The following is a 16,942-nucleotide window of genomic DNA, read 5'->3' as shown; positions in this document are numbered from 1 at the left end:
AAGGCTTACTGAACCCTTGTTACATGCCTTGAGGGGTGTAGTTTCCAAAATAGTATGCCATGTGGGGGGTTTTCTGCTGTTCTGGCACCATAGGGGCTTCCTGAATGTGACATGCCTCCCAAAAACCATTTCAGAAAAACTCACTCTCCAGAATCGTCGCTCCTTCCTTTCTGAGCCCTCTTCTGCGCCCGCAGAGCACTTTACATCCACATATGAGGTATTTCCTTACTCAAGAGAAATTGGGTTACACATTTTGAGAGGATTTTTCTCCTTTTACCCCTTGTAAAGATTATAAAACTGAATCTACAAGAACACGTGAGTGTAAAAAATGAAGATTTTGAATTTTCTCCTTCACTTTGCTGCTGTTCCTGTGAAACACCTAAAGGGTTAACATACTTAATGAATGTCCTTTTCCAATACTATGAGGGGTGCAGTTTTTATAATGGGGTCATTTATGGGGTATTTCTAATAAGAAGGCACTTCAAATCCACTTCAAACCTGAACTGGTCCATGAAAAATTCTGATTTAGAAAATGTTGTGAAAAATTGTAATATTGCTGCTGAACTTTGAAGCCCCCTGATGTCTTCCAAAAGTAAAAACATGGCAACTTTATGATTCCAACATAAAGTAGACATATTGTATTTGTGAATCAAAATATAATTTATTTGGAATGTCTATTTTCCTTACAAGCAGAGAGCTTCAAAGTTAGAAAAATGCAACATTTTCAATTTTTTCATCAAATTTTGGAATTTTTCACCAAGAAATGATGCAAGTATCGACAAAATTTTACCACTAACATAAAGTAGAATATGTCATGAAAAAACAATCTCGGAATCAGAATGAAAGGTAAAAGCCTCCCAGAGTTATTAATGCTTAAAGTAACAGTGGTCAGATGTGCAAAAAACGCTCTGGTCCTTCAGTGAAAATTGGCCTGGTCCTTAAGGGGTTAAATTTGGTGTTATGTACGGTGTCCATTTTAGGACATCTTCAGTCGTCAGCTGTACCTCCCTCCTCCTTCACCAAAACAGCGTCCTGCCACATCCCTCCCGCCTCATCCCTCGGACCAATCTCCGTCAGGCGTCAACCAAAAGTCTGTCATCCTAAACTCTGTCATGCCTCAGACAAAAATGAAAGTGCTGAGTCAGCAGAGCTTCAGCAGAGCTGCTAGCACAGACACTGTTATTGGCTGCTTCAGCAGAGCTGCTAGCTGATTTGCTGCCAGCACAGACACTGTGATTGGTTGATGGGAGGGTGTGTGCAGTCCTGCTCTGCTCAATGCACTGTAATCTCTTATGTACCCAGCTTTTCCAGGACACACATCTTTGCAAACCCTAATCCCCGGATGGCCTGGACACACTTCTTCACAAACTCTAATCTCTCATTTATCCAGCTTTTCCAGGACACACATCTTCTTTACAAACCCTAATCTCTCATGTACCCAGCTTTTCCAGATTCCTGCAAAACCTACGCTCTCATGTATTCAGCTTTTTCCGATTCCTTGAAAAGCTACATTTATGTACCCAGCTTTTCCAGATTCCTGCAAATCCTACAATCTCATGTACTCGGCTTTTCCCAATTTGCAGGAATCTGGAAAATCTGGGTACATGAGTGTAAGATGAATCTGGAAAAGCTGGGTAAATGAGTGTAAGATTTGCAGGAATCTGGAAAAGCTGAGTACATAAGTGTAGCTTTTGCAGGAATCGGGAAAAGTTGAGTACATGAGAGCGTAGGTTTTGCAGGAATCTGGAAAAACTGGGTACATGAGAGATTAGGGTTTGTAAAGAAGTGTGTCGAAACAGTGTGATCTGTGCATTGAGCAGAGCGAGCGGGACTGCACACACCCTCCCATGAACCAATCACAGTGTCTGTGCTCATCAACCAATCACAGTGTCTGTGCTGGCCCTGCTGAAGCTCTGCTGACTCAGCACTTTCATTTTTGCCTGAGGCATGACAGAGTTTAGGATGACAGAGTTTTGCATGAGAGCTGTTTTTGCAGAAGCCTGACGGAGATTGGTCCAAGGGATGAGGAGGGACACTGTTTTCGCTAAAGCCTGACGGAGATTGGTCCGAGGGATGAGGCGGGACGCTGTTTTCGCTGAAGGATGAGGGAGGTACGGGCTGAAAACTGACGGCGATTTGTCTGAGGGAGGAGGCGGTATGCTGTTTTTCCTTACAACTGACGGAGATACAGCTGACGACTGACGATGTCCTAAAATGGACACCGTAGTTATGGTTCAACATGGCACCTCATGGAAAAAAAACTCTTAAGCATCTGAAAAAAAGAATTGCCACTCTACATAAAGATGGCCTATACTATAAGAAGATTTCCAAGTGAGCCTCAGCACGATGTGTAAGGCCACACAGCAGTTTCACAGGACAAGTTCCACTCAGAACAGACAAACATGGTCGACCAAAGAAGTTGAGTGCAAGTGCTCAGCATCATATCCATAGGTTGTTTTGGGAAATAGACGTATGATTGCTGCCCGCTTCACTGCAGAGGTTAAAGGGGTGAGGGGTCAGCCTGTCAGTGCTCAGACCATACACCACACACTGCATAAAATTGGTCTGCATGGCTGTCTTTCCAGAAGGAAGCCTCTTCTAAATTCGATGCACAAGAAAGCCTATAAAACAACTTGCAGAAGACAAACAGAATAGAGAAATGGATTACTGGAACCATACCCTGTGGTCTGATGAGACCAAGGTTAACTTATTTGGTTCAGATGGTGTCAAGCGTGTGTGGTGGCAACCAGATGAGGAGTACAAAGTCAAGTAAGTCTTGCCTACAGTCCAGCATGGTGGTAGGGGTGTCATAATCTTGGCCTGCATGAGTGCTGGTGGTACTGGGGAGCTATAGTTAGTTGAGGGAAGGGAACCATGTATGCCTCTTGTACTGTGACATACTGAAGCGGAGCATCATCTCTTCCCATTAGAGATTGGGCCACAGTGCAGTATTCTAACATGATAATGACCCTAAACACCTCCAAGACGACCACTACTGCCTTGCTAAAGAAGCTGAGGGTAAAGATTATGGACTGGCCAAGCATGTTTCCAAACCTTAACCCTATTGAGCATCTATGGGGCATCCTCAAACAGAAGGTGGGGGAGTGCAAGGTCATTAACATTCACCAGCTCCGTGATGTTGTCATGGAGAAGTGGAAGAGGACTCCAGTGGCAACCTGTGAAGCTCTGGTGAACTCCATGCCCAAGAGACTTAAGGCAGTGCTGGAAAATAATGGTGGCCACACAAAATATTGACAATATGGGCCCACTTAGACATTAATGGCTGTGTTGAGTTATTTTGAAGGGATACAACATTAAACACTGTTAGGGTGGGTTCACACTACGTTTTCTCCCATACGGGAGCGCATACGGCAGGGGGGAGCTAAAACCTCGCGCTCCCGTATGTCACCGTATGCGCTCCCATATGTCATTCATTTCAATGAGCCGGCCGGAGTGAAACGTTCGGTCCGGTCGGCTCATTTTTGCGCCGTATGCGCTTTTACAACCGGACCTAAAACCGTGGTTGACCACAGTTTTAGGTCCGGTTGTAAAAGCGCATACGGCGCAAAAATGAGCCGACCGGACCGAACGTTTCACTCCGGCCGGCTCATTGAAATGAATGACATACGCGAGCGTATACGGTGACATACGGGAGCGCGAGGTTTTAGCTCCCCCCTGCCGTATGCGCTCCCGTATGGGAGAAAACGTAGTGTGAACCCAGCCTTATACAGACTGTGCACTCACTACTGTACATTGTAGCATAGCGTCATTTCTTCAGTGTTATCACTTGAAAAGATATAATAAAATACTTACAAAAATGTTAGAGGTGTACTCACTTATGTGAGATACTGTATTGGGGTTTGATGTAAAATCCCACCTGTGATATCTGAACTGGATTTATTGAGATGAGCACGCCTCTTAATAAATGTAGCACATCTGTTCCTGCCTGTGTGGCAGAGTAAGGGTGGGTTCACACCACAATTTCACTGTGCGGCTGCCAGATTTGGTTGGGGGGAGCAAAAACCAGGTCCTCCCGTATGCCATCCGGACCCGGCTCGTATCTAATTCATTTCAATGAGCCAACCGGAGTCAAACGGTGACTTCGGTCGGCACATTTTTGCCCCATATCCGGTTTTCTGACCAGACCTAAAACCGTGGTATATGGGGAGAAATTTATGGCAGCTACAAGTGTAAATTATAGTAAACACGGTGGGCTACAGTGATCCATTCGCTTTTGTTGCAAAGCCCCAAACACTTTTTTAAACAAAAGCTTTGGTTGCTTTCCTGCAAAATTTAGCAACTTCTTTTATGCCAGATGTCACCATTTGCTACTTCAAATAATACCTCCCTCTGTCCAAATTTACCACCAGCAGCTGTATTTGAGGGACTGAGTGTTTTTTGGCTACTGTAAGGATGGAGATGCTTATGTACAACTAATGTAATTCTATCCAGTATGTATGTAATAAATTATAAGCTCTATAGATACTTTAGGATTTGTTTATAACACATTTAAATGGGTACTCCGGAAGAAAACTTTTTTTTTTTTTTCAAATCAACTGGTGCCAGAAAGTGAAACAGATTTGTAAATTGCTTCTATTTAAAAATCTTAATCCTTCCAGTACTTATCAGCTGCTGTATACTACAAAGGAAGTTGTATAGTTAATTTCAGTCTGACCACATTACTCTCTGCTGACACCTCTTTCTCTGTCAGGAACTGTCCAAAGTACAAGCAAATCCCCATAGCAAACCTCTCCTTCTCCGGACAGTTCCTCATATCTTGTCATCTTATCCTGTCCTCATATCCTGACCTCATATTCTGTCCTCATAATCCGTCCTCATATCCTGACCTCATATTCCGTCCTCATATCCCGTCTTTAGGTGGGGCTCAGTTGTAATGAACAGACTGTAGGCCGAAAATAGAAGGAGGCGTGGTTTTGTGGAAGTAGGCATGACTTGCAAGCCTGACAATGCACAAAAAGGGTAGAAAATAAAAGGGGTGTAGCTTTAATGGTGGGTCTAGCTTTGCAAGATGGTGTGTGGCATGTGGGAGGGGTGTGGCCGGACTGATGCACTCACTAGGAGATGCAGAGCAGAGCTTGTGGAGTAAGTTACTGGAAGTCCTGGACTTAAGACAAACTCCATCCTTTACGTAAGGGAGTAGCTAAGGGTTCATTTAACTATCATGTATTTTTATTTGAAACAGAAGTAACGTGTACTAAGTTTCATCAAAATATCTCCAGCCATTTGAAAGTTATGCTGGAACATACATTTCCTATAGACTTGCATAGGAAACTATGACCGTCGGAAATGGGGGTGGATAAGGGTTAATTTATCTATCCTATGTTTGTAGTTGACATACAAGTAACATGTGTACAAGGTTTCATTGAAATATCTTCAGCCGTTTAGAAGTGATGCTGGAACATACACACATACTGTATACACACACACACACATACTGTATACACACACATACACACACATACTGTATACACACACATACTGTATACACACACACACATACTGTATACATACTTACTGTATACACACACATACACACATACATACTGTATACATACTTACTGTATACACACACATACATACTGTATACACATACACACACACACATACTGTATACACACACACATACTGTATACACACACACACATACACACACATACTGTATACACACACACATACTGTATACACACACATACTGTATACACACACATACACACACATACTGTATACATACTTACTGTATACACACACATACACACATACATACTGTATACACATACACACACACATACTGTATACACACACACATACTGTATACACACACATACTGTATACACACACATACTGTATACACACATACTGTATACACACACACACATACACACATACTGTATACACACATATACACACATACTGTATACACACATATACACACATACTGTATACACACATATACACACATACTGTATACACACATATACATACTGTATACACACACATACTGTATACACACACACATATACACACACTGTATTCACATACATACATACTGTATACACATACACACATACTGTATACACACATATACACATACTGTATACACACATATACACATACACACATACTGTATACACACACATACACACATACATACTGTATACACATACACACATACTGTATACACACATATACGCATACACACATACTGTATACACACATACACACACATACTGTATACACACAAACGCATACACACACACATACTGTATACACACACATACACACACATACTGCATACACACACATACATACTGCATACACATACACACATACTGTATACACACATACTGTATACACACACATATACACAAACACATAGGGGGAGATTTATCAAAACCAGTGCAAAGGAAAAGTTGCTCAGTTACCCATAGCAACCAATCAGATTGCTTCTTTCATTTTGTATAGACCTTGTTTAAAATGAAAGAAGCGAGCTGATTGGTTGCTATGGGCTACTGGGCAACTTTTCCTCTGGACAGGTTTTGATAAATCTCCCCTATACTGTATACACGTACATACTGTATACACACACATACACACAGATAATGTATATACACACACATACTGTATAAACGCACATACACACACATACACAAACACATACTGTATACACACACACTGCATACACACATACTGTATACATACACATATACACACACATACTGTATACACATTCACATACACACACACATACATACACACACATACTGTATACACACACCACACATACACACATTGAGTTTTACATATATATATATATATATATATATATATATATATATATATATATAATGGATTATGTTTCTATAGACGCAGCACAATATGTGCAGATCTCTACCATGTGCAAACATATAACAATAATAATAATAAAAAAACTCGGAAACAAGTTAGATTTTTTCCCAAGAATACATTAATTCTTCATACTTTCTTATGAAGTACATGCATATTTCCCCATTTTATAGAACTATATTTTTAATGTTTTCCCCTGAGTTAAACATTCTAGAAACATATCCTGTTTGCTTATAAACCGAGGCACGACTGAGCTGCAAATCACAGTCTCCATCTGTTTATACAGCTACTCCCTTGAATCCAGCATGCAGAAAATGTTTTTGTAGTACTAACACAAAGCTTACACGGTTCATGTCCTTTACCGAATATGAAACCCTTCTTCATAATGTTCTGCTTTTGTGTTGTTATCTTAATAAATACTGGTACCCTTTACACATCCGCATATCCTCAATCTACATAAACATTATCTTCCTTAAATAAGGATCATTTTATTGACTTTTATTTCATTTTAATGCCTCCTTTTTCTGCCACTTTATACAGCAGGTGGGAGTGTGATGGAGGGACTGTAATAAAGTGATAAATTACAGACCCTACTGGGAAGATTATGTTTTGTATAATAGCTGGTAGTACCAGGAGTATATAATGGAGTAGTTCCTGTACTGTCCTACAGTCTGGAATGACCATTGTGGCCATTTTATTGGCCTTGTTGGTTTTTGTAGACTCAATGAGACTCCACGACCTGCTGTGAACCACATATTGATGTTACAGATTATTTATGGCCCTTGTGGTAACATGTGGTTACCTTTTTGTTATCATTTGGTCAAATAAAATATTTTTTAGGATATAAATGTATAAAAGCTGGATAGCAAGGAGTATTATTCCACTTCTTAATAGGGGGTGATAGCTATGATTACTGGAAAAAAAAAAAAAAAAGAATTGTGGGAAGAAGGTCTTACAAAATATGAATGATTTAACCTGTTTATGACCTTATGTATGTATGTATGTATGTATATATATATATATATATATATATATATATATAATGTGCTCCGTCAAACATAGATGTAAAAATACTAACAAATACAATAATATATTACAGGCTGGGCCATTTATATGGATACACCTTAATAAAATGGGAATGGTTGGTGATATTAACTTCCTGTTTGTGGCACATTAGTATATGTGAGGGGGGAAACTTTTCAAGATTGGTGGTGACCATGGCGGCCATTTTGAATACAACTTTTGTTTTTTCAACAGGAAGAGGGTCATGTGACACATCAAACTTATTGGTTTTAACATAACTTTATTCTTTCATGAGTTATTTACAAGTTTCTGACCACTTATATAATGTGTTCAATGTGCTGCCCATTGTGTTGGATTGTCAATGCAACCCTCTTCTCCCACTCTTCACACACTGATAGCAACACCGCAGGAGAAATGCTAGCACAGGTGTTACGCCGAGCGCTCCGGGTCCCCGCTCCTCCCCGGAGCGCTCGCTACACTTCCCTCACTGCAGCGCCCCGGTCGGTTCCACGGACCCGGGGCGCTGCGTTACCACCTCCGGCCGGGATGCGATTCGCGATGCGGGTAGCGCCCGCTCGCGATGCGCACCCCGGCTCCCGTACCTTACTCGCTCCCCGTCAGTTCTGTCCCGGCGCGCGCGGCCCCGCTCCCTAGGGCGCGCGCGCGCCGGGTCTTTGCGATTTAAAGGGCCACTGCACCGCTGATTGGTGCAGTGGTTCCAATTAGTGTTTACACCTGTGCACTTCCCTATATCACCTCACTTCCCCTTCACTCCCTCGCCGGATCTTGTTGCCCTAGTGCCAGTGAAAGCGTTCCTTGTGTGTTCCTTGCCTGTGATTCCAGACCTTCTGCCGTTGCCCCTGACTACGATCCTTGCTGCCTGCCCCGACCTTCTGCTACGTCCGACCTTGCTTCTGTCTACTCCCTTGTACCGCGCCTATCTTCAGCAGCCAGAGAGGTTGAGCCGTTGCTAGGGGATACGACCTGGTCACTACCGCCGCAGCAAGACCATCCCGCTTTGCGGCGGGCTCTGGTGAAAACCAGTAGTGACTTAGAACCGATCCTCTAGCACGGTCCACGCCAATCCCTCTCTGGCACAGAGGATCCACTACCTGCCAGCCGGCATCGTGACAGTAGATCCGGCCATGGATCCCGCTGAAGTTCCTCTGCCAGTTGTCGCTGACCTCACCACGGTGGTCGCCCAGCAGTCACAACAGATTGCGCAACAAGGCCAACAGCTGTCTCAACTGACTGTTATGCTACAACAGTTACTACCACAGCTCCAGCAATCATCTCCTCCGCCAGCTCCTGTACCTCCTCCGCAGCGAGTGGCCGCTTCTGGAATACGACTATCCTTGCCGGATAAATTTGATGGGGACTCTAAGTTTTGCCGTGGCTTTCTTTCCCAATGTTCATTACACTTGGAGATGATGTCGGACCAGTTCCCCACTGAAAGGTCTAAGGTGGCTTTCGTAGTCAGCCTGCTGTCTGGAAAAGCCCTGGCTTGGGCCACACCGCTCTGGGACCGCAATGACCCTGTCACTGCCTCTGTACACTCCTTCTTCTCGGAAATTCGAAGTGTCTTTGAGGAACCTGCCCGAGCCTCTTCTGCTGAGACTGCCCTGTTGAACCTGGCCCAGGGTAATTCTTCCGTTGGCGAGTATGCCGTACAGTTCCGTACCCTTGCTTCAGAATTATCCTGGAATAATGAGGCACTCTGCGCGACCTTTAAAAAAGGCCTATCCAGCAACATTAAAGATGTTCTGGCCGCACGAGAAATCCCTGCTAACCTACATGAACTCATCCATCTTGCCACTCGCATTGACATGCGTTTTTCCGAACGGCGTCAGGAGCTCCGCCAGGATATGGACTCTGTTCGCACGAGGCGTTTCTTCTCCCCGGCTCCTCTCTCCTCTGGTCCCCTGCAATCTGTTCCTGTGCCTCCCGCCGTGGAGGCTATGCAGGTCGACCGGTCTCGCCTGACACCCCAAGAGAGGACTCGACGCCGCATGGAGAATCTCTGCCTGTACTGTGCTAGTACCGAACACTTCCTGAAGGATTGTCCTATCCGTCCTCCCCGCCTGGAAAGACGTCCGCTGACTCCGCACAAAGGTGAGACAGTCCTTGATGTCTACTCTGCTTCTCCACGTCTTACTGTGCCTGTGCGGATGTCTGCCTCTACCTTCTCCTTCTCTGCTGTGGCCTTCTTGGACTCTGGATCTGCAGGAAATTTCATCTTAGCCTCTCTCGTCAACAGGTTCAACATCCCGGTGACCAGTCTCGCCAGACCCCTCTACATCAATTGTGTAAACAATGAAAGATTGGACTGTACTATACGTTTCCGCACGGAGCCCCTTCTAATGTGCATCGGATCTCATCACGAGAGGATTGAACTGTTGGTCCTCCCCAATTGCACTTCTGAAATCCTTCTTGGACTTCCCTGGCTTCAACTCCATTCCCCAATCCTGGATTGGTCCACTGGGGAGATCAAGAGTTGGGGGCCCTCTTGTTCCAAGGACTGCTTAAAACCGGTTCCCAGTAAACCTTGCCGTGTCCCTGTGCTTCCTCATGTAACCGGTCTCCCTAAGGCCTATATGGACTTTGCGGACGTTTTTTGCAAAAAACAAGCTGAGACTCTACCTCCTCACAGGCCTTATGATTGTCCCATTGACCTCCTCCCGGGCACTACTCCACCCCGGGGCAGAATCTATCCTCTGTCCGTCCCAGAGACTCTTGCCATGTCTGAATACGTCCAAGAAAATTTAAAAAAGGGCTTTATCCGTAAATCCTCCTCTCCTGCCGGAGCCGGATTTTTCTTTGTGTCCAAAAAAGATGGCTCTCTACGTCCTTGCATTGACTACCGCGGTCTTAATAAAATCACGGTTAAGAACCGCTACCCCCTACCCCTCATCTCTGAACTCTTTGATCGTCTCCAAGGTGCCCATATTTTTACCAAACTGGACTTAAGAGGTGCTTATAATCTCATCCGCATCAGAGAGGGGGATGAATGGAAAACGGCATTTAACACCAGAGATGGACACTTTGAGTATCTGGTCATGCCCTTTGGTCTATGCAACGCCCCTGCCGTCTTCCAAGACTTTGTTAATGAAATTTTTCGTGATCTACTATACTCCTGTGTTGTTGTATATCTGGACGATATCCTGATTTTTTCTGCCAATCTTGAAGAACACCGCCAGCATGTCCGTATGGTTCTTCAGAGACTTCGTGATAATCAACTCTATGCCAAAATAGAGAAATGTCTGTTTGAATGCCAATCTCTTCCTTTTCTAGGATACTTGGTCTCTGGCCAGGGACTACAAATGGACCCAGATAAACTCTCTGCCGTCTTAGATTGGCCACGCCCCTCCGGACTCCGTGCCATCCAACGTTTTTTGGGGTTCGCCAATTATTACAGGCAATTTATTCCACATTTTTCTACCATTGTGGCTCCTATTGTGGCTTTAACAAAAAAAAATGCCGATCCCAAGTCTTGGCCTCCTCAAGCGGAAGACGCCTTTAAACGACTCAAGTCTGCCTTTTCTTCGGCTCCCGTGCTCTCCAGACCTGACCCATCTAAACCCTTCCTATTGGAGGTTGATGCCTCCTCAGTGGGAGCTGGAGCTGTCCTTCTACAAAAAAACTCTTCCGGGCATGCTGTTACTTGTGGTTTTTTTTTCCAGGACCTTCTCTCCGGCGGAGAGGAACTACTCCATCGGGGATCGAGAGCTTCTAGCCATTAAATTAGCACTTGAGGAATGGAGGCATCTGCTGGAGGGATCAAGATTTCCAGTTATTATTTACACCGATCACAAGAACCTCTCCTACCTCCAGTCTGCCCAACGGCTGAATCCTCGTCAGGCCAGGTGGTCTCTGTTCTTTGCCCGATTTAATTTTGAAATTCACTTTCGGCCTGCTGATAAAAACATTAGGGCCGATGCTCTCTCTCGTTCCTCAGATGCCTCTGAAATTGAACTCTCTCCTCAACACATCATTCCTCCTGACTGCCTGATTTCCACTTCTCCAGCCTCCATCAGGCAAACTCCTCCAGGAAAGACCTTTGTTTCTCCACGCCAACGCCTTGGGATCCTCAAATGGGGTCACTCCTCCCATCTCGCAGGTCATGCGGGCATCAAGAAATCTGTGCAACTCATCTCTCGCTTCTATTGGTGGCCGACTCTAGAGACTGATGTGGTGGACTTTGTGCGAGCCTGCACTATCTGTGCCCGGGATAAGACTCCTCGCCAGAAGCCCGCTGGTTTTCTTCATCCTCTACCTGTCCCCGAACAACCTTGGTCTCTGATTGGTATGGATTTTATTACTGACTTACCCCCATCCCATGGCAACACTGTTATTTGGGTGGTCGTTGATCGATTCTCCAAAATGGCACATTTCATTCCTCTTCCTGGTCTTCCTTCAGCGCCTCAGTTGGCTAAACAATTTTTTGTACACATTTTTCGTCTTCACGGGTTACCTACACAGATCGTCTCGGATAGAGGCGTCCAATTTGTGTCTAAATTCTGGAGGGCTCTCTGTAAACAACTCAAGATTAAATTAAATTTTTCTTCTGCATACCATCCTCAATCCAATGGACAAGTAGAGAGAATTAACCAGATCTTGGGTGACTATTTACGACATTTTGTTTCCTCCCGCCAGGATGACTGGGCAGATCTTCTACCTTGGGCCGAATTCTCGTATAATTTCAGAATCTCTGAATCTTCCTCCAAATCTCCGTTTTTCGTGGTGTACGGCCGTCACCCTCTTCCCCCCCTCCCTACCCCCTTGCCCTCTGGTCTGCCCGCTGTGGATGAAATTTCTCGTGATCTTTCCACCATATGGAAAGAGACCCAAAATTCTCTCTTACAGGCTTCTTCTCGCATGAAGAGATTCGCAGATAAGAAAAGAAGAGCTCCTCCCATTTTTTCCCCTGGAGACAAGGTATGGCTCTCCGCTAAATATGTCCGTTTCCGTGTCCCGAGCTATAAGTTGGGACCACGCTATCTTGGTCCTTTTAAAGTTTTGTGTCAAATTAATCCTGTCTCTTACAAACTTCTTCTTCCTCCTTCTCTTCGTATCCCTAATGCCTTTCACGTCTCTCTTCTTAAACCTCTCATCCTCAACCGTTTTTCTCCTAAATCTGTTCCTCCCACTCCTGTTTCCGGCTCCTCGGACATCTTCTCTGTCAAAGAGATTTTGGCCTCTAAAAAGGTCAGGGGAAGAACTTTTTTTTTAGTGGATTGGGAGGGTTGTGGTCCAGAAGAGAGGTCCTGGGAACCTGAGGACAATATCCTGGACAAAAGTCTGATCCTCAGGTTCTCAGGCCCCAAGAAGAGGGGGAGACCCAAGGGGGGGGGTACTGTTACGCCGAGCGCTCCGGGTCCCCGCTCCTCCCCGGAGCGCTCGCTACACTTCCCTCACTGCAGCGCCCCGGTCGGTTCCACGGACCCGGGGCGCTGCGTTACCACCTCCGGCCGGGATGCGATTCGCGATGCGGGTAGCGCCCGCTCGCGATGCGCACCCCGGCTCCCGTACCTTACTCGCTCCCCGTCAGTTCTGTCCCGGCGCGCGCGGCCCCGCTCCCTAGGGCGCGCGCGCGCCGGGTCTTTGCGATTTAAAGGGCCACTGCACCGCTGATTGGTGCAGTGGTTCCAATTAGTGTTTACACCTGTGCACTTCCCTATATCACCTCACTTCCCCTTCACTCCCTCGCCGGATCTTGTTGCCCTAGTGCCAGTGAAAGCGTTCCTTGTGTGTTCCTTGCCTGTGATTCCAGACCTTCTGCCGTTGCCCCTGACTACGATCCTTGCTGCCTGCCCCGACCTTCTGCTACGTCCGACCTTGCTTCTGTCTACTCCCTTGTACCGCGCCTATCTTCAGCAGCCAGAGAGGTTGAGCCGTTGCTAGGGGATACGACCTGGTCACTACCGCCGCAGCAAGACCATCCCGCTTTGCGGCGGGCTCTGGTGAAAACCAGTAGTGACTTAGAACCGATCCTCTAGCACGGTCCACGCCAATCCCTCTCTGGCACAGAGGATCCACTACCTGCCAGCCGGCATCGTGACAACAGGCTTCCAGTATCCGTAGTTTCAGGTGCTGCAGAATGGGCAAAACAAAAATTGGAACAGGACCCTCAGTTTACGCAGAAGATTTTGTTCAGTGATGAGGCAAACTGAATGTGAATTAAGTTAACAAGCAAAACCACCGCTATTGGTCTGACACTATCCCACATTGGATAGATCCCTCCAAGACTGTTGGAATACAAAAATTGATGGTATGGTGTGGTATATGGGGTACAAAGATAGTGGGGCCATTCTTCATCAATGGAAACCTCAAGGCCACTGGATATGCGAAAATTTCTACATGATGATGTGTTTCCCTCTTTATGCACTGAAGCTGGCACGTTCCCTGAGTTTTTCCAGCAAGATGGTGCACCACCACATTATGGGTGTCATGTCCGAGCATTCCTAAATGAATAGTTTCCTGGAAAGTGGATTAATCGTCGTGGGCCAGTAGAATGGCCCCCAAGGTCTCCCGATCTGACCCCCTTAGACGTTTATCTTTGGGGTCATCTGAAGGCAATTGTCTATGCTGTGAAGATACGAGATGTGCAGCACCTGAAACTACGGATACTGGAAGCCTGTGCTAGCGTTTCTCCTGCGGTGTTGCTATCAGTGTGTGAAGAGTGGGAGAAGAGGGTTGCATTGACAATCCAACACAATGGGCAGCACATTGAACACATTTTATAAGTGGTCAGAAGCTTGTAAATAACTCATGAAAGAATAAAGTTACGTTAAAACCAAGCACATAATTGTTTTTCTTCTGAAATACCCAATACGTTTGATGTGTCACATGACCCTCTTCCTATTGAAAAAACTAAAGTTGGATTCAAAATGGCCGCCATGGTCACCATCCATCTTGAAAAGTTTCCCCCCTCACATATACTAATGTGCCACAAACAGGAAGTTAATATCACCAACCATTCCCATTTTATTAAGATGTATCCATATAAATGGCCCACCCTGTACTTACAAATATGACTGTTCTCATGGGTTTTCTGGCATCATACTGGAGAGAGAGGAGGATATGATCTTTGTCTTCCTGGTATTAGATTTAACATTATCTAGGCAAAAAATTTGGTTAAGAAAAGTTTCTGACTTTTTAAAGGGGTATTCCCATCTGATAAAGTGATGCTGTACCATTAGGATATCATGTCATTTCTTTATGGTCGGTCGGGGTCTGACAACTGGGACCGCCATGATGCTAGGAAACAAGGAGTTTTTACTGTTTTCTAAGCACAGTAGTGCTTCCAGCCTACTGGTTGTGCTGGGGAACTGCATCCAGACCATTTTCTTAAAGGAAGCAGTGCTGCAGTTCTCCTGCACAGCAGCTCCTGGCCACTGTGAAGGACTGCAGTCTTCTCATTCACAAGATAAATGGGGGATCTCCCCACCCTCTCATAGAATGATGGCCTGTACAAGCCATATGCCATTACTAAATGAGATGGCAATACCCCTTTAAGTATTGCCTGTGCTTGCTTTTGTTGTTTCTTTTTGCCTGCTCCCACGCATTAGGTCATTCTATTCAGAATCAACAGATTTCAAACCACTTTAATAACTGTGTGACTAATCTACTCTGTTTATGTAATACACAGGAACTGTGAGCATTCTCATGGCTCACTGAATGGATCTGTTAATCCAATGGATCCCTATAAAACCAAATGTAACACACTGGTGTACTATATTGATCAGACTTCAGGTAAGAACAGTTTTGATTAAATATTTATCTCTACACTAAAATACGGTAACTTTCAAGGCTTGACATTTTGGGTATTCATGCCTCGACACCTATGCTTTATTAAAAAGCTGCATGATGGCAAGATTGTTTTTGAGAATTCCCTTCATGCTGCACAGCTATTTCTTTTTCTCACCATTTCTAGGGGCAAGACCAGAGCTGTGCTATTTGTCAGCAGTTCTTAATCCTAGACTTTCTTTGCCTTGTTTGGCAATTAACAAGACAGTACCTACTTTCTCTTTCTGTCATGCCATAACATAGTGCTAGAAAAAGGGGACATAATGCTAGAACAAGTGCACTAGAATGAACAGGCTGCCACTATGCTGGGGGGATTTTTAGTGCACTGCTATAGATATCATGTGGTGGGGTTGGGATGGAGGGTTATTGATGCACTGACTTAGCAAGGTGTTATATGAGCAGAAAAGAAAAAAGTGTTGCAGCAAGGCAGGGGTTACATTATATGAGCAGCTTTAGCTTTCAGGCACAGCGTACGCCCTCTGGAGGAGAAAGACAGATTTACCTTGCATTCACACAGTCCAGACTCTTTCCTGCTCATAGCACTCCTATGTTCAGTCTTTGTTTCTCCTTTACTAGAGAAGGACTGAGCCTAACAATAGGCAGTGAACAGAAAAGTCACAGGAAGTGTGGGCCACATTAGCTTAAACACAATAAATTAGAGGTTTTCATATGAACACTCCTGCTATCATATGAGCACATGTAAGAAAAGATAGTGTCTATTTTATGGGTTGACATTTATTGGTCATTGCAGCGCAGTAGCAATGTATAGTACTTGTTTGGCTGGCCGCCTACATAGTTACATAGTTAGTACGGTCGAAAAAAGACATATGTCCATCAAGTTCAACCAGGGAATTAAGGGGTAGGGGTGTGGCGCGATATTGGGGAAGGGATGGGATTTTATATTTCTTCATAAGCATTAATGTTATTTTGTTCCAGGAATGTATCTAATCCTGTTTTAAAGCTGTTAATTGTTCCTGCTGTGACCAGTTCCTGAGGTAGACCGTTCCATAAATTCACAGTTCTCATGGTAAAGAAGGCGTGTCGCCCCTTGAGACTAAACCTTTTCTTCTCCAGACGGAGGGAGTGCCCCCTCGTCCTTTGGGGGGGTTTAACCTGGAACAGTTTTTCTCCATATTTTTTGTATGGGCCATTAATATACTTATATACGTTTATCATATCCCCCCTTAAACGTCTCTTCTCAAGACTAAACAATTGTAATTCCTTTAATCGCTCCTCATAGCTAAGATGT

At 44.7% G+C, this 16,942-nt stretch overlaps 1 protein-coding gene across 1 annotated transcript in view; it reads left to right on the top strand.

Annotated features, from left to right (window-relative positions):
* ITGB8 (integrin subunit beta 8) overlaps window positions 1-16,942 on the top strand; it is a 153,199-nt gene that overhangs the window by 120,268 nt on the left and 15,989 nt on the right. The window contains exon 12 of the mRNA XM_056519730.1: window positions 15,536-15,639. Within this exon, the coding sequence (XP_056375705.1) occupies window positions 15,536-15,639 (104 nt within the window). The remainder of the gene's footprint in view (window positions 1-15,535; window positions 15,640-16,942) is intronic.

The sequence above is a fragment of the Hyla sarda genome, chromosome 5, assembly GCF_029499605.1.
Source record: "Hyla sarda isolate aHylSar1 chromosome 5, aHylSar1.hap1, whole genome shotgun sequence".
NCBI classification, from domain to species: domain Eukaryota; kingdom Metazoa; phylum Chordata; class Amphibia; order Anura; family Hylidae; genus Hyla; species Hyla sarda.
Note: the sequence above shows the minus strand (reverse complement) of the source record. Positions and strands in the feature narration are given on the sequence as shown.